General features: G+C 49.8%; 1 protein-coding gene across 2 annotated transcripts in view; it reads left to right on the top strand.

Moving 5' to 3' along the window:
* Positions 1–15,750, top strand: part of PIK3R2 (phosphoinositide-3-kinase regulatory subunit 2) — a 183,069-nt gene that overhangs the window by 147,219 nt on the left and 20,100 nt on the right. For both annotated transcript variants that reach the window (XM_029614323.1, XM_029614324.1), the window contains exons 14-15: positions 14,191–14,262; positions 14,563–14,742. In XM_029614323.1, coding sequence (XP_029470183.1) covers positions 14,191–14,262; positions 14,563–14,742 — 252 coding nt within the window. The remainder of the gene's footprint in view (positions 1–14,190; positions 14,263–14,562; positions 14,743–15,750) is intronic.

Consider the following 15,750-nt stretch of genomic DNA (forward strand, 5'->3'; position numbering starts at 1 on the left):
TTTCTTCAGCGCCGGTATTTGCTCTTCCGGGATCTTTAATATCTCCTTTAAATGCCTTTTAAATGTTATTAATGGTATTTCGCCTACTACCTTAGGGAAATTCAATACCCTTATATTTAATTGTCTTAGGTAGTTCTCCACCGACTCTATCCTCCGCATTGAAACTGCTTGCTCTTTCACACACACAGCGTTTAGGTCAGACAGTTGTTTTAAATCATTTTTAACCTGCGTCAAGGTGTTCTTCACCCCTTAACTTGGATTGATTCTGCAGGGAAACCATTTTCAGGGAGTTTTCCTCCATTTTTTTGAGTACATTCATTAACCACCCTGGTCATCCCCACTATCAGGTCCCAAAGGGATTCCATTGTTGTTACAGCTGGTCTTATCTCAAGGGAGCACTTTGGACCTCCCGTTACCTCATTTTCTCCTATTCCCGTTGTTGTCTTCTGCGGGTACTCTCTCTACGCTCTCCAATCAAAGTCGAGTTCTCCTGAGTCGATGGGGGAAACTGGAGGCCGCTCCCGGTCCGCTGCATTGTCGAGCTGCCCACCCAGTTGAGACGTTCCTGTGACATCACTCACCAGTGACTCAGCCTGCTCGACATGACTTGGAGGAGTTGCTCTCGGCTGTTCTCGCGGCTCTGGTGGGGTCAGTGATATGTCCCCAGGCGGCGAAGGGACTCCTGCTCCCGACCCGCCAGCGGGGCTCGAGACCCCCAGATGTGATATGGGTGTCGCAAACTGGAAGTGAGGGCTCGGGTAGGTATACCCTCACTTTCCCTTTCCTTTTGTGAGGCATTTAAATTGTAAAGCAAAAATTTTCAGGAAAAAACAGAGAAAATGCGGGAGCGTCTGAGTCTGCGACCGTTCAGGGAGCCATCTTGGATCCTCCCCGTTTGGCACATCTGCTTAAACGCATTTTTGAGGTGTCGACCCTGGGTATCCGGGCGGTGGTGATTAGCAGTTATATGCTGCGTGCGAGCCTGCGCTGGGTACAGCAATTGCTGACATCCAGAGAAGATCTTCCTCCGGGTGAGTCAGAGCAGGCGCAGCATTTGGAAGCTGCGGTAGCATATGGGGAGGATGCACTGTTTGACCTGCTCCGCACGTCCTCTCGCACCATGTCAGCAGTGTCAGCAAGGTGGCTTTTGTGGCTTCGCAACTGGTCTGGTGCTATTAATTGCATCAGTAGCATGGGATCTTCTTAGTGTTTGGGTAATTGCCAGGTTCTTGTGGCCTGGTTTGGCCTCTGTTGGAAACAGGAACCTGGGCTTGATGGACCCTTGGTCTGACCCAGCATGGCAATTTCTTATGTTCTTATGTTCTTATTCCATTTAAAGGTGTTTTTTATTCAGGGATGATTTGGAGCAGTTGATAAAGTCCCTGGGGGAGAACAAAGTTCACAAGTTGCCAGAAGACAGACCGAAATCCTCCAGAGGGTTTCCATCATCCCACTCTTGTTTTCGGAGACAGCGGAGGTTTCGGCAGAACAGGCAGCAAGCGGCTGATCAGCGGCAGCCGTTGGCCAGGAACCAAGCCTGGTCCTCGTCCTTTCGGGGGCGCAGAACCTCCCGAGAGGGTGGTACTTCCTCCTCTCTCGCTTCGAAGACTACATAATGAGATGGGGCCGGCCGATCCCTCTGGTAGGGGGTCGCCTGTCCCGATTTTTACGAGGCATGGGCCAGAATTACTTCCGATCAGCGGGTGCTAAGCATAATAGAACGAGGCTACACTTTGGAATTTGCTCGGCCTCTCTTAAGACTTCTACTTAATATCTCCATGCGGTCCACAAGTCAAATGGCAGCTTGTTTGTCAGACTCTTGAACGTCTCCTGGTTCTGGGAACAGTAAAACCGGTTTCCCCAGAACATTGGAGGAAAGGAAGGTACTCCATTTATTTTGTAGTTCCAAAGAAAGAGAGGGGTCCTTCTGGCCAATTTTAGACCTCAAGAAGGTAAATGAGTCTCTCAAGGTGCCACACTTTGGCATATGGTCTCTGCGTTCATAGAAACATATAGAAACATAGAAATGACGGCAGAAGAAGACCGAATGGCCCATCCAGTCTGCCCAGCAAGCCTCACACATTTTTTCTCTCATTCTTATCTGTTTCTCTTAGCTCTTTGTTCTATTCCCCTTCCACCCCCACCATTAATGTAGAGAGCAGTGATGGAGCTGCATCCAAGTGAAATATCTAGCTTGATTAGTTAGGGGTAGTAGGGGCAGTAACCGCCGCGATAAGCAAGCTACACCCATGCTTATTTGTTTTTACCCAGATTATGTTTTACAGCCCTTATTGGTTGTTTATCTTCTCCCCTGCCGTTGAAACCAGGAGCTATGCTGGATATGCGTGAAGTATCAGTTTTTTTCTTCTCCCCTGCCGTTGAAGCAGAGAGCCATGCTGGATATGCATTGAAAGTGAAGTATCAGGCACATTTGGTTTGGGGTAGTAACCGCCGTAACAAGCCAGCTACTCCTCGCTTTGTGATTGTGAATCCTTTTTTTCTTCACCCCTGTCGTTGAAGCTATGCAGGATATGCGTGAAGCATCAGTTTTTTGTTTTTGTTTTTGTTTTGTTTTTTTCCCCTGCCGTTGAAGCAGAGAGCTATGCTGGAAATGCGTGATGTATCAGTCTTTCTCCCATGCTGATGAAGCAGAGAACCATGCTGGATATGCATGGAAAGTGAAGTATCAGGCACATTTGGTTTGGGGTAGTAACCGCCGTAACAAGCCAGCTACTCCCCGTTTTTTGAGTGCGAACCCTTTTTCTTCTCCCTTGCCGTTGTAGCAGAGAGCTCTGCTGGATGTGTGAAATATCAATTATTCTTCTCCCCTGTCATTGAAGCAGAGAGCTATGCTGTATATGCATTGAAAGTGAAGTATCAGGCATATTTGGTTTGGGGTAGTAACCGCCGTAACAAGCCAGCTACTCCCCTCTTTGTGAGTGCAAATCCTTTTTTCCATTACCTCTTGCTGTTGAAGCTTAGAGCGATGTAGGAGTCACAGTAAGCATGTGTATGTTTATTTAATATGGGTATTGTGTCAATAGCCATCATTCTGGCGAGTCACCCACTCTTCATTGGCGGCCTCTTGACTTTATGGATCCACAGTGTTTATCCCACGCCCCTTTGAAGTCTTTCACAGTTCTGGTCTTCACCACTTCCTCCGGAAGGGCATTCCAGGCATCCACCACCCTCTCCGTGAAGAAATACTTCCTGACATTGGTTCTGAATCTTCCTCCCTGGAGCCTCAAATCGTGACCCCTGGTTCTGCTGATTATTTTCCTACGGAAGAGGTTTGTCGTTGTTTTTGGATCATTAAAACCTTTCAAGTATCTGAAAGTCTGTATCATATCACCTCTGCTCCTCCTTTCCTCCAGGGTGTACATATTTAGATTCTTCAATCTCTCCTCGTACGTCATCCGATGAAGATCCTCCACCTTCCTGGTCGCCCTTCTCTGTACCGCTTCCATCTTGTCTTTGTCTTTTTGTAGATACGGTCTCCAGAACTGAACACAGTACTCCAGGTGAGGCCTCCAGGTCATCACAGCGGTACGCAAGGGAGAATTCCTGGCCTCTCTGAATCTGATGGAGGCATACTTGCACATTCCCATCTACGAAGATCATCAAAGGTTCCTTCGCTTTGTCCTGGGAATGCATTACCAATTCTGCGCTCTGCCTTTCGGTCTCGCAACCGCACCCTGTGCATTCACCAAGGTCATGGTGGTTCTGGCGGCGTCCCTCTGGAGACCAGGCCTATACATTCATCCCTACCTGGACGATTGACTCATCAGAGCCAAGTCAAGAGATTGCTGTGTGGAAGTGATCCACAAAGTGACCACTCTCTTGGAATCCCTCAGCTGGGTAATCTATCAGACCAAGAGGAACCTTGTTCCCTCTCAGACATTAGAATTCCTGGAAGCCAGGTTCGATACTGTGGTCGTGAAAATTTTTCTTCCGACAGACCGAAGGAACAAACTGATGGGGCAAGTTAGTCGCTTGTTGGTTCTTCCACTGCCTAAGGCCTGGGACTACCTTCAAGTTCTAGGTTTGATGGCATCCGCACTGGAGGTGGTTCCTTGGGTATTTGCTCATATGAGACCATTAAAACTAGCATTACTTTCCCGGTGGGATCCCAAGTCAGAGAATTTCTTGTAATCAATTTCTTGTAATCAATCTTGTAACCTTGTAAATAAGTTGCTGTAAGTTTAATCCCCCTCTTCTCACCTCCAAGTCCCAGTTATTTATTTTCCCTGTTTTATTGTAACTGTCACTCTCTTTACAATGCTCTTGTTACAGTTGTTTGAGTTATCTCTTATCTTGCACACTTTGTTAAATGTAAACCGGTTTGATGTGATCCATGTCATGAAAGCCGGTATAGTAAAAATAATAATAAATAAAAATAAATAAAATGTCCAATTCCCTGTACCACTCACCGATCACGCCAAGTCCAGTCTTGGGTGGTGGCTTTGCCCGCACAACCTGTCTCAAGGAGAGTGGATCTGGAAGTCCCAAGCTGGACAGTGGTGACTACGGATGCCAGCCTCTCAGGCTGCGGAACTGTCTACTGGTATCTTTCAGTACAGGCAGCTGGTTCCCGGAGGAGTCCGGATGGTTGATCAATCTCCTGGAGACCAGAGCAGTTCGCTTGGCCTTGCAACACTTTCTTCTGCACTTAACGCCAACAGGCGGTTCGGGTCCTCTCTGACAATGCGATGATGGTGGCCTATATCAACCGTCAAGGAGGTACCAGAAGTCAAGCTGTAGCCGAAGAGGCGGAGCTACTTATGGCTTGGGCAGAGCAAAATCTTGCGATGCTGGCAGCTTCCCACATCGTCGGGAAGGACAACATACAAGCGGACTTCCTCAGTCGGAGGCGCATAGATCCCGGAGAGTGGGAACTCTTGGACAGAGCAATGGATCTCATTTCTCGAAGATGGGGGACTCACCACATGGACTTGATGGCAACGCGGGGCAATGCCAAGGCTCCTCACTTCTTCAGTCGCAGGAGAGATCATGGCGCAGAGAGGGTCGATGTGCTAGTGCTTCCCTGGCCAACCGCCATTCTCCTGTATGTGTTTCCTCCTTGGCCTCTGGTGGGCAAGGTGCTTCGCAGGATAGAGGTCCACCCATGGAGGGTAATCCTAGTAGCTCCTGAGTGGCCCCGACGTCCGTGGTTTGCGGACCTCGTCAATCTGGCCATGGACAGCCCTCTACGACTCGGGCATCTTCCACAACTTCTCCATCAAGGGCTTATATATTTCGACCAGGCAGCTCACTTCTGTCTAGCGGCTTGGCTTTTGAAAGGAGGAGATTGAGGAAGAAGGGCTATTCTGTGGAGGTCATCACTACATTGCTACAAGCCAGGAAAACGTCTACCTCCCTCTCATACATTAGAGTATGGAGAGTTTTTGAGACGTGGTGTCGTGAGAGAGAGATTCTTCCCAGACACCCTACGATTGCTCAGATGTTAAGTTTTTTGCAAACTGGTTTGGCCAAGGGCTTGTCCTTTAACTCCCTCCGGGTACAGGTGGCGGCCCTAGGCACTCTGGTTGGTAGCGGCACATGCAGATGTGGTGCGTTTCCTCAGAGGAGTAAGACATTTGAAACCCCAGGTACATCCAGTAGGTCCGTTGTGGAGTCTTAATTTGGTTCTTTGCATCTTGTGTGATCCGCCGTTTGAACTCCTTAAAACTGTAATGTTGAAGGACCTTACTTTGAAAACGGTGTTTTTGGTGGCTATCTGCTCAGCTCGCCAAATTTCTGAGTTGCAGGCTCTCTCCTATAGGGAACCCTTTTTGAGGATCTCTGACTTGGGAGTTTCTCTTCGTACGGTTCCGTCCTTTTTGCCCAAAGTGGTCTCCTCTTTTCATTTAAGCCAATCTGTTGAGCTTCCGGCTTTTCCTGATTTGTCGAATGATGTACAACATGCACGAGAGCTTCATCAGCTAGATGTTCGGTGTTCCTTGTTGCGTTACTTGGAAGTCACTAATTCTTTCAGATTCTCAGATCATTTGTTTGTCCTATGGAGCGGTCCCAGGAAAGGTCACAAGGCATCTAAGACTATGATTGCACGATGGTTGAAAGAAACCATGTCGTCTGCATACATTTGTAAAGGGAGACCTGTTCCTGAGGACCCATTCTATTTGTTCTCAAGCAACTTCATGGGCCGAATGCTAGTTGGTATCTCCTCAGGAGATTTGCAGAGTGGCTACTTGGAAAATGCGTCACACATTTGCTCGCCACTACCGCTTGAACGTTTAGGTGCCCGGAGATTTTGCCAGTGGCATACTGCAAGCAGGACTCATGAGGTCCCACCCGGTTTAGGGAAGCTTTGGTACATCCCATGGTCTGGAGTAATCCGGGTACGTACAGGGAAAAGGAAATTGGTTCTTACCTGTTAATTTTCGTTCCTGTAGTACCTCGGATCAGTCCAGACACCCGCCCAAAGACTAGGAGTGGGTAACGGGGGGATCTGTAACATCTGTGCGCGTATATTCAGGTTATGTTATTGCAGCACACTAAGAAAGAAAGCTACGGTTACATGTTTATATGTTCGTTCTTAAAGTTCTTGCTTGATTCATTGCTAGTCTAATTCTGTTTTGATACTCTATATACTGAAGGGATGCAGGAGGCACAGTAGATTGAGGGTGCCTTTCAAGTTTTTCTCTCTCTCTACCTGCTGGTAGGGAGACATAACCCATGGTCTGGACTGATCCATGGTACTACAGGAACAAAAATTATTAGGTAAGAACCAATTTTCTTTTCCCTCCTCTCCCCCACCCCCAAACAATATTTGAACTGTTAATCCAGTTTCATTTAAATTTGTGCAACACAGTGGCGTCTAGTGACACACAGTGGCGTCCAGTGACACCCTCGATACTCTGACGCTTAGAATTCCTTATTATTGCCTACAGGGAAAGAGGCCAATTCACTTCAAACCTCAAGATCAGTGCACATTGTGATGTCGTCAAGAATTTTTAAAGTTGCCCTGCCATTGGTTAGTGCCCCTTGGGCACCCTTTGACTTCATTTCTTGCCTAGTTTTCTATCAGGAAAAACCATCTCTAACATTTAAAAATGTACTTATTACCAAGAAATTCACAGAACAAACATAGTCATAGCTGAGTGCAAGTTTCTGCACCAAATGGCACGAAACGTTCCCACTCCTCCACATTTATTCATAGTCCAGTGTGCACAGAGGTAGGGTTGCCTGTGCAGGGAAGAAGTTTGTTACCAGATTTGCAGGTCTATCCTGTAAAGTGCGTCCGCGGTTTCCCCGTCCCTAACCGGCTCTCTACTCACTTTCCGGCCGCGTTAGCCCTTCCTGTGATCCCGAACCCCCTTTAACCTATTCCTACCGCGTCCTAAATTCCCCGGGCAACCCCTTCCGCACGCGGCATGCATATTGCATGCAAACGAGCGAATTAGCTATTCCCTAGCATCCCGTAACCCGCGCCCCGACTATCGCTAGTTTTCCCTGCCGTTTGTCGCGCGTTTAACCTGCAAACTTACCGCCTACCCTGACCCCTGCGGTAGAGGCAGGGGTCAGGGTAGGTGGCAAGCTTTCCCCCAGCCCCCGCTCACCTGCCCCGGCCGCGATCATGGGTGCCGGTCTCCGGGGCAACCCCAGTCCTCTCCCCTCCGCCCGAAGCGCAAAAAAAAAAAAAAAAAAAGCGAAAAAAACTTAAAAGCAAAAAGTAAGTCGCTTCGCCGCTTCACTCTTCCCTCCTCCCGGAGCAGGGCGCGAAAAGCAGCCTGCTCCGGGAGGAGAGATGACAGCGGCGAAGCAACTTACTTTTGCATCCGATCGGACCCGACTTCCTGGTATCTGTCATTTCAAATGACATTTGAAATGACAGATACCAGCGTGGCGTGAAGCATTAGGCCCGCGCACCCAGGATACTGTATAGGCGCTCTATCCAGTAAAATGGGTTGCGCGGGCCTAAGGCTTCACGGACGCAGTTTACATTTAAATAAAATTAGTGTTCAGGATCGAGCGGTAGGTGAGCTGCACTGTGAGTGCGGCAACCGCGGGTGCCGCAGGCACTAACGCAGCTCTTCCTACCGCTCGGTACTGGATAGACCTGTTGGTGATGTAATGTAACCCAGGCCTCTGAGACAGCAGCATCCTGTTCTCAGTCAGTATAAGATCCTCAGTCTTGGTAGCACTGGGTTCAGAGCCCATGATGCAAGTCCCCAAGCCCCAGAAACCCAAAGAGGCTTCCAATTTACTATTCCCTGACGTACCCGGATCAGTCCAGACCGTGGGTTGAGCCTCCTGTCCAGCAGATGGAGACAGACCAAAACTGAAAGGGTATCCTATATCAGGTCAGAGCCTTTCCTTGCATCCCTTCTGTATCTTTCTGTCTCCAGCAGATGCAGGCAGCTCACCCTGTGGTTCCCTTTCCTTCTCAGTTTGACACTACCCTGTGGGGTTTTTTTCTCTTTCTTTAGCAAAGATCAAGCAAGTATTTATCTTTCCAAATTAAAAAAAAAAAATTCAGAAATCTGTTTATTTTCAGGAGACAGCTCTGTCTCCTCTCTCTTCGGGGGCCTATGGGGACTTGCCCCTTGATTACTCAGCCTAGGCTCCCTTACCCGGTGACCTGTGTGTTTTGGGGCGATACTGGCGGTCCAGTCACTCCCCCTAACTAGCTGCCTTGGCCCCGGGACGTTTAATCCCCCAGGTGCTCTGACAGGGAAGTTCATTCCCCTGCAATCTCTTTAAAAAAAAAAAAAAAAGAAAAACACACAAAATATTTAGCAAACGGCAGCATTGTTCTTATCCCTGTTTGAGTCAGGGATGGTAGCAAGCAGGGTTCGATCCCTTGCACGCGCTCACCGGAGCAGCACAGCTCGGCTGTTTTTCCTCCTCACGGTGGCTCCTCCTTTTGATTATGCCACGTTCGAATCTCTTTCGCCTGCGGAGAGTCTGCCATGCGGCTCTCCTGCGATGGGCTTTGCTCCGGGTGCCTGCCGGGTGGGGAAGGCCCCTCTATGGTAGCGTCTGAGCCAGCGACCCGGGGGCGGACTTCTTGCCACATGGCCAAGGCCGTTCCCTCTGCTGTAAACCGTGGGAACGGCGGCTATTTTGGATATCAGTACAACTTTGGAATTGGGGCTGCAGGAGGGAGAGGAGCCAGATTTTCATTTCTCCCCCCGATTTAAGCCCTGTGCGTCCCCGGAGGAGATCCATGACCCTCCCTCGCCCCCCAGGAAGTCCAGGCCACGTTTTTCAGCTGACTTTGTGCTCTTAATGCACAAATCTTATCTGGCAAGCCTACAGGAAGAGGAGGAAACCCCCCCCCCTTTCCCGGTCTGCCCATCCTGCAGTCTCTGGCTGCATTGGATGGGCAGGGCTCCATCAGGGTTAGGGTAGTGCTGGGGATCCTTCCCTCTCCCCCCCCCCCCCCCCCGATCCGCCTCAGCCACCCATGGTGCCTGACCCAGACCAAGATTCGGATTTGTCGCTGCCAGGTCCACCACTTGAGGGAGATGCCCTGAGTGCTCCATTTGTTTCAAAGGGAAGAGCTGGAGCCACTCATTCCCTTCATTTTGCAGGAGCTGGATATTGAGGTACCACCGGAGGATACAGTTACGGCCGCAATGCCAGCTAAAGTGGACCCAGTCTTGGCGGGACTCAGGGCTCCTCCACGCACTTTCCCGTTCCATCCCATGCACAAGCTGCTGCTCCTTCGGGAATGGGAATCTCCCGAGGCGGGGCTCCGAGTGGGTAGAGCGATGGACAAGCTCTATCCTCTCCCCGAGGAATGCCTAGAGATGCTTAAAATTCTTAAGGTGGATTCTTCCGTATCCGCTGTCACCAAACACACCACTATCCCGGTGGTAGGAGCCACGGCTTTGAAAGATGTCCAAGACCGTAAACTCGAACTTTATCTCAAGCACATCTTTGAAATCTTGGCCTTAGGAGTCCAGGCGATGATCTGCAGCAGTCTCGTGCAGCGGGCAAGCCTTAGGTGGGTACAACAGTTGCTCAACACCCACGATCTCCTGTCTACAGAGGCGGAGCAGGCAGAATGGCTGGAGGGCACTGTGGCGTATGGGGCGGATGCCCTCCACGACTTACTCCGCATGCAGGCCAGAGCAGTGGTCTCAGCAGTGTCGGCCAGACGTCTTCTCTGGCTGCGCAATTGGTCTGCGGATTCTTCCTCCAAGTCTCAGTTGGGCACACTTCCTTTCAAGGGTAAGTTGCTTTTTGGCGAGGATCTTGAACAGCTTATTAAATCCCTGGGTGAGAACAAGATCCATAAGCTACCAGAGGACCGCCCTAAACAGCCTAAGTCCTTCTTTCCTTCATGCTCCCACTTTAGAGGCCAACGGCAGTATCACAGAGCGCAGGGTTCCTTCCCGAGGGGGTCCAGATCCCAGTCCTGGTCGCATCCCTTTCGAGGCCGCCGTGCCTTCTGAGATGGTAACCCACAACACTCGACCGCAAAGTCCACTCCCCAATGAGATCCGGCCGGCCCATTCCTCCGTTCCAAACTTAGGTAGATGTCTCTCCCTGTTTCTCAAGGAATGGGTCAAAATTACGACGGATCAGTGGGTCCTCGAGGTGACAGAGAAAGGTTGCGCATTAGAGTTTGCTCGGGATCTGCCGGATCTGTACATAGTCTCTCCCTATGGAAGCTGGAAGCGGACAGCCATCTGCCAGACCCTCTGCAGGCTCCAGGAGCTGGGAGCCATAGTCCCGGTGGAGGAACAAGGCGCCGGCCAGTATTCCATCTACTTCGTCATGCCCAAAAAGAACAGTTCCTTCCGTCCAATCTTGGATCTCAAGAGAGTCAACCAGGCTCTCAAGGTTCCTCATTTTCGTATGGAGACCCTCAGGGCTGTGATAGCGGCAGTTCGTTCAAGCGAGTTTCTGGCCTCGCTTGACTTAACAGAGGCCTACCGCCACATACCGATACGACATGATCACCAGAAGTATCTCCGTTTCTACATTTTGGGACAACACTTCCAGTTCTGGGCACTTCCGTTCGGCCTCGTCACCGCACCACAAACCTTCACCAAGGTCATGGTGGTGGTGGCAGCCGCCCTTCGCCAGGAAGGGGTCCTAGACCATCCTTACCTGGACAATTGGCTCATTGGTGCCAAGTCGGAGACTCTCTGCAGGATAGCGGTCGACAGGGTCCTGGCTCTCCTCACCTCAATCGGATGAATAGTCAATTTTTCCAAGAGCATTCTCCAGTCCTCCCAGGTCCTGGAATTTCTGGGGGCGCGCTTCAACACCCGAGTTGGCAAGGAGTTCGTTCCGGATGCTCAGGCACTCAAACCTACGGAGCAAGTGCACAACTTTCTCTTGCTCCCACTCCCGCTCCCCACGGCTTGGGACTACCTTTAGGTCCTGGGGACCATGGCTTCCACTATCGACCTGGTTCCTTGAGCTTTTGCGCATATGCGACCATTACAGAAAGCTTTGTTATCCCGCTGGAAGCCGGTGTCAGAGCAGTTTCGGACGGCTCTCCACCTCTACCATCGCCGACATATAATGGTGGCTATCGCTCACGCACCTCCTGAAGGGGGATGCCCTTACAGACTCCTCAGTGGATCGTGGTCATGACGGATGCCAGCCTCTCAGTTTGGGGAACAGTGTGTCAGTCACAGGCTACGCAGGGATACTGGTCCCCAGTTCAATCCCGCTGGCACATCAATCGGCTGGAGGCCTGAGCGGTCCGCCTAGCTCTCAAGTTCTTCCTTCTTCTCATCCATCACAAGGCGGTGCGAGTGCTCTCGGACCGCCTTGTGATGGATGAGATATAGGCTACTACAGTAGCCTATATCAATCGGCAGGGGGGCACCAGGAGTCGTCTGGTGGCCCTGGAAGTCAGCAAGCTCTTCGCCTGGACGGAGCAGCACCTGGATCGCTTAGCAGCTTACCACATTGCGGGAAAGGAGAATGTGCAAGCAGATTTCCTGAGGCGTCAACTTCTAGACCCCGGCGAGTGGAAGTTGTCAGATGGAGCGATGGATCTGATTGTCCGCAGGTTGGGCCCTCCTCACCTGGACCTGATGGCCACTCTGAGCAATACCAAAGCTAACAGATTCTTCAGCCGCAGAAAGGGGACACTGGAAGGGGTGGATGCCCTGGTCCTTCCCTGGCCTCACGACATTCTCCTGTACATGTTTCCCCCTTGGCCTCTAGTGGGAAAAGTACTCAGAAGAATAGAACTTCACCGGGGACTCGTCGTTCTCGTGGCACCCGAGTGGCCCCGCAGACCGTGGTTCGCGGATCTGGTAAACCTTGCGACGGACGGCCCTCTTCGCCTCGGCCATCTTCCACGCCTCCTCCGGCAGGGTCCCGTATTTTTCTATCAGGCTGCTCGCTTTTGTCTAGTGGCCTGGCTTTTGAACAGCAGAGATTGAGAAAGAAGGGCTATAAGGAAGAAGTTATATCCAGGCTGCTGCGGGTTCATAAGCCGTATATCTCTCTCGCTTACGTCTGGGTCTGGAAAGTTTTCGAGAATGTATGTGCGAAATTGGGTGTTCCGGCTCGTAAGGATCCGGTATCCCAGGTCCTTTCCTTCCTCCAGAAGGGCCTTTCTAAAGGTTTGTCTTTCAGCTCCTTGAGGGTGCAAGTGTCCGCTCTCTGCTTCCTTTTAGGCAATATTGATGGTTACACGGTGGCGGCTCATCTGGATGTCCGTTTTCTGAAAGGGGCCAAGCATGTGAATCTGCCTATCTGGGCTACTTGTCCCTCATGGCGTCTTAATTTAGTGCTTTGGGCTCTCTGCGAGGCGCCCTTCGAACCTTTCCACCGGTCTACTCTCAAGGATTTGACGCTTACGACCGTTTTCCTGATTTCTATTTGCTCCGCCAGAAGGGTGTCTGAGATCCAAGCGTTGTCTTGCAGGGAACCCTTCCTATGTTTTTCTGATTCAGGGGTCTCCCTCAAGACTGTACCTTCCTTCTTGCCGAAGGTTGTGTCTTCCTTTTACGTCCATCAGTCAGTGGAGCTCTCCGTGTTTTCTTCTGACGACATAGCGAGTACGGCTGGGGGTGATCTTCGACGTCTTGATGTGAAACGAGTCTTACTGCATTATCTTCAGGTTACAAACGAGTTCTGAGTCTCGGATCACCTCTTTGTCCTATGGAAGGGCCCAAATAAGGGCCAAAAGGCTTCTAAGGCTACAATTTCTCGTTGGTTGAAGGAAGCGATTGCGTCTGCCTATATCTGTCAAGGCCGTTCGGTTCCAGAGGGTCTAAAGGCACATTACTTGCATTCTCAGGCTACTTCTTGGGCAGAGAGTCAGTCTGTCTCCCCGCAGGAGATATGCAGGGCAGCTACATGGAAGTCTCTGCATAAATTTACTTGTCATTACCGCCTCAATGTACAGGCGCCAGTTTTTGGCTCCTTCAGACGGCAGGTTCTTCGAGTGGGACTGTCTCGGTCCCACCCTATGTAGGGAAGCTTTGGTACATCACACGGTCTAGACTGATACAGGTACATACAGGGTAAGGAAAATTGGTTCTTACCTGATAATTTTCATTCCTGTAGTACCATGGATCAGTCCAGACACCCTCCCTTCTACTGTCTGTCCGACTGCTCGAAGTTTTCTTTCTCTGCAGGTAATCGGATACCTTAATTTTATATTATAGTTTGAGGCACCGGAAGCATCTACTAGATGACAATGGATATCTATGCAAGAGCGTTTATATTCAGAGTTCATTCAATTGTTCTATTTCTCAGTTCTTTTGTTGCTTGCTTGATCTTCTACTGCTTTGATCATGTTTTTACTGATCAAATGCAGGGATGCAGGGTAGACTCTGTCCTGATACAGGATACCCTTTCAGTTTTGGTCTGTCTCCATCTGCTGGACAGGAGGCTAAACCCACGGTCTGGACTAATCCGTGGTACTACAGGAACAAAAATTAGCAGGTAAGAAACAATTTTCCTATTCCTTTTAATCTACAGCAAAATAGAGGGAGGAGGTAGACATGGTGCCCAGGTGGTAGATGCGTTACCTGTGCACCCCAAAGCCTGAATCCACTCCCTCTTTCCTTTCTTCCCCACACCTCCCCACTACCCAACTGGATTATGAGAAATGTGGTCACTGTGTGTGGGTCAAGCTGTGCAAGAAAACGAGCCATCGTCTTTAAAGTCAAGTTATGCTTTTTTTTTCTCCTGCCAAGTTTAAGAGAAACATTTATGGTGGCTGATGTTTTCCTTTTTCAGCTGGCTGACACAGAAAGGTGCTCGACAGAAGAAGATCAATGAGTGGTTGGGAATAAAGAATGAAACTGAGGAGTAAGTTTTTTATATTCTGAAGGAGGTCTGTGCAGAATTTAAAATATACCTCTCTTTTTATAAAAGAAAAGGCAGTGCTAGTTAAAACTCTTTTAGTTAGCTAGTTAAAGCTGAAGGGGGATTCAAGCTAGGGAGAGAGAGACTTTATCTTATGAAAGAGTTTGTGACTATAAATTCACCTGTACTGCAGCATTTGGAATGATCTCTGAGCATGGTTTGTCTTGTGTTGAGCTGTCTGTTTTCTGTGCAATCTTGTGAAGGTTTCTAAGATCATCCAACCCCTCCCCTGCTCCCTTTCAGTTCTTTCAGCCAGTACTCCATGATGGACGATGAGGAAGACCTACCTCACCAAGAGGAGCGGACGTGGTACGTGGGCAACATGAACCGCGTGCAGGCAGAGGAGATGCTGTGTGGGAAACGCGATGGAACATTCCTGATCCGGGAGAGTAGCCAGAAGGGCTGCTATGCGTGCTCAGTCGTGTGAGTGTTTGCCTGTGCCACCTCTTCCCCTCCCCCGTGCCCCCCCCCCCCCCAGCTTTCTGTTTTCATGCATTTGTTTGGGGGGAACTGTGTTTGATCAACTGTCTGGAATTGTCTGTACTAGGAATTTAATTTTAAGAAAGCTCAAATCGTTTCTGGCATAAACATAGCATTTAATAGCTGTACATTCATTAGCTAGGTGGTTTATGCTCACTTGATGAAGTGCACTCAAAAGTTATAAATAGGATGACCATACAGGTTCATATTTTGAGGAGAGACTGAGCCAGCCCTGATTTTGCCCCACGCAGCCACTCGACAGGTCAAAAAACACATCATCTCCAAGCAACTAGAACTATTGATGAACCAGCTGAGTACATTTTTCAAATTAATACAGAAGCTCTCCAAACCACAGTCACTGCCACCACAGCAGAAGACTTTGCAAAATTCTTCATGGATAAAATCCAGACTGTTTGCTCCACCTTTGAGGCTTCTCGCCCTGTGTCTGTTGATACAATCATGCTGCCTCCTTCTCTGACGAGATCACAGCAACTTTCCCCTGACAAACATCATTCCCTGTACGTACCCGGATCAGTCCAGACTCCTGGGTTTTGCCTCCCCTCCAGCAGATAGAGACAGAGAAATTTTGAAGGACTCTGCCATATATACCCAGGTGCCACCTACAGTCCGACAGTATTTCTCTGTCTCCAGCAGATGGTTAGGGTGCCAAACCTACAGTCTGGTCTGATTGCTTAGTGTGAAATAGGAGAGGTTAGGTTAAGTGACAGTTTAAAAAAAAAAATAGAAGAAGGTGGTAAGGAGACAGTCTTCAGCCTCCCAAGGGGTTGTTAGGTCCTGAGGGGACCATTCCCCCTGGTTGTTGAGGCAGCTTCAGCTCAGGGGCGAGGGCCCTATTGACTTCTTTGTGCAGCCCTGGGGGTGATTCCAGGGAGCCCAGCTCATTCCCCCCCAGGTGGACCAGGAGGCGGTAGGACAAATTTAAAAAAAAAA

This window comes from Rhinatrema bivittatum, chromosome 8 (assembly GCF_901001135.1).
Source record: "Rhinatrema bivittatum chromosome 8, aRhiBiv1.1, whole genome shotgun sequence".
In the NCBI taxonomy this organism is placed as follows: Eukaryota; Metazoa; Chordata; class Amphibia; order Gymnophiona; family Rhinatrematidae; genus Rhinatrema; species Rhinatrema bivittatum.